Raw genomic sequence first — 279 nt, forward strand, 5'->3', positions numbered from 1 at the left:
TGAGATTAACTGGATTTGCGGTGGAAGGAGCTGCTTCTTGCAGCCAGCACTTCTGCTCTGGAATTGATCGCTTTCTTCAGTTCTAGGTTTGGTATTCAGCCATGTTTAATCTGCCACGGAGATGCACAGGATCCCGTCTGTCTGCCCTGTGATCATGTGTGTTGTCTACTTTGCATTCAAACATGGCTCATCCCAGGACAAATGATGTGCCCCTACTGCTTAACTGACTTGCCAGACAGGTTCTCACCTACTGTTTCCCAGGACCACAGGTAAAACACC

The 279-nt window shown here is 48.4% G+C and overlaps 1 protein-coding gene across 1 annotated transcript in view; it reads left to right on the forward strand.

Moving 5' to 3' along the window:
* The window catches only part of Rnf213 (ring finger protein 213), a 110,078-nt gene that overhangs the window by 79,305 nt on the left and 30,494 nt on the right, over positions 1–279 (forward strand). Inside the window, 1 exon segment of the mRNA XM_031354095.1 lies at positions 28–269. Within this exon segment, the coding sequence (XP_031209955.1) occupies positions 28–269 (242 nt within the window).

Source organism: Mastomys coucha, unplaced genomic scaffold (assembly GCF_008632895.1).
Source record: "Mastomys coucha isolate ucsf_1 unplaced genomic scaffold, UCSF_Mcou_1 pScaffold5, whole genome shotgun sequence".
NCBI classification, from domain to species: domain Eukaryota; kingdom Metazoa; phylum Chordata; class Mammalia; order Rodentia; family Muridae; genus Mastomys; species Mastomys coucha.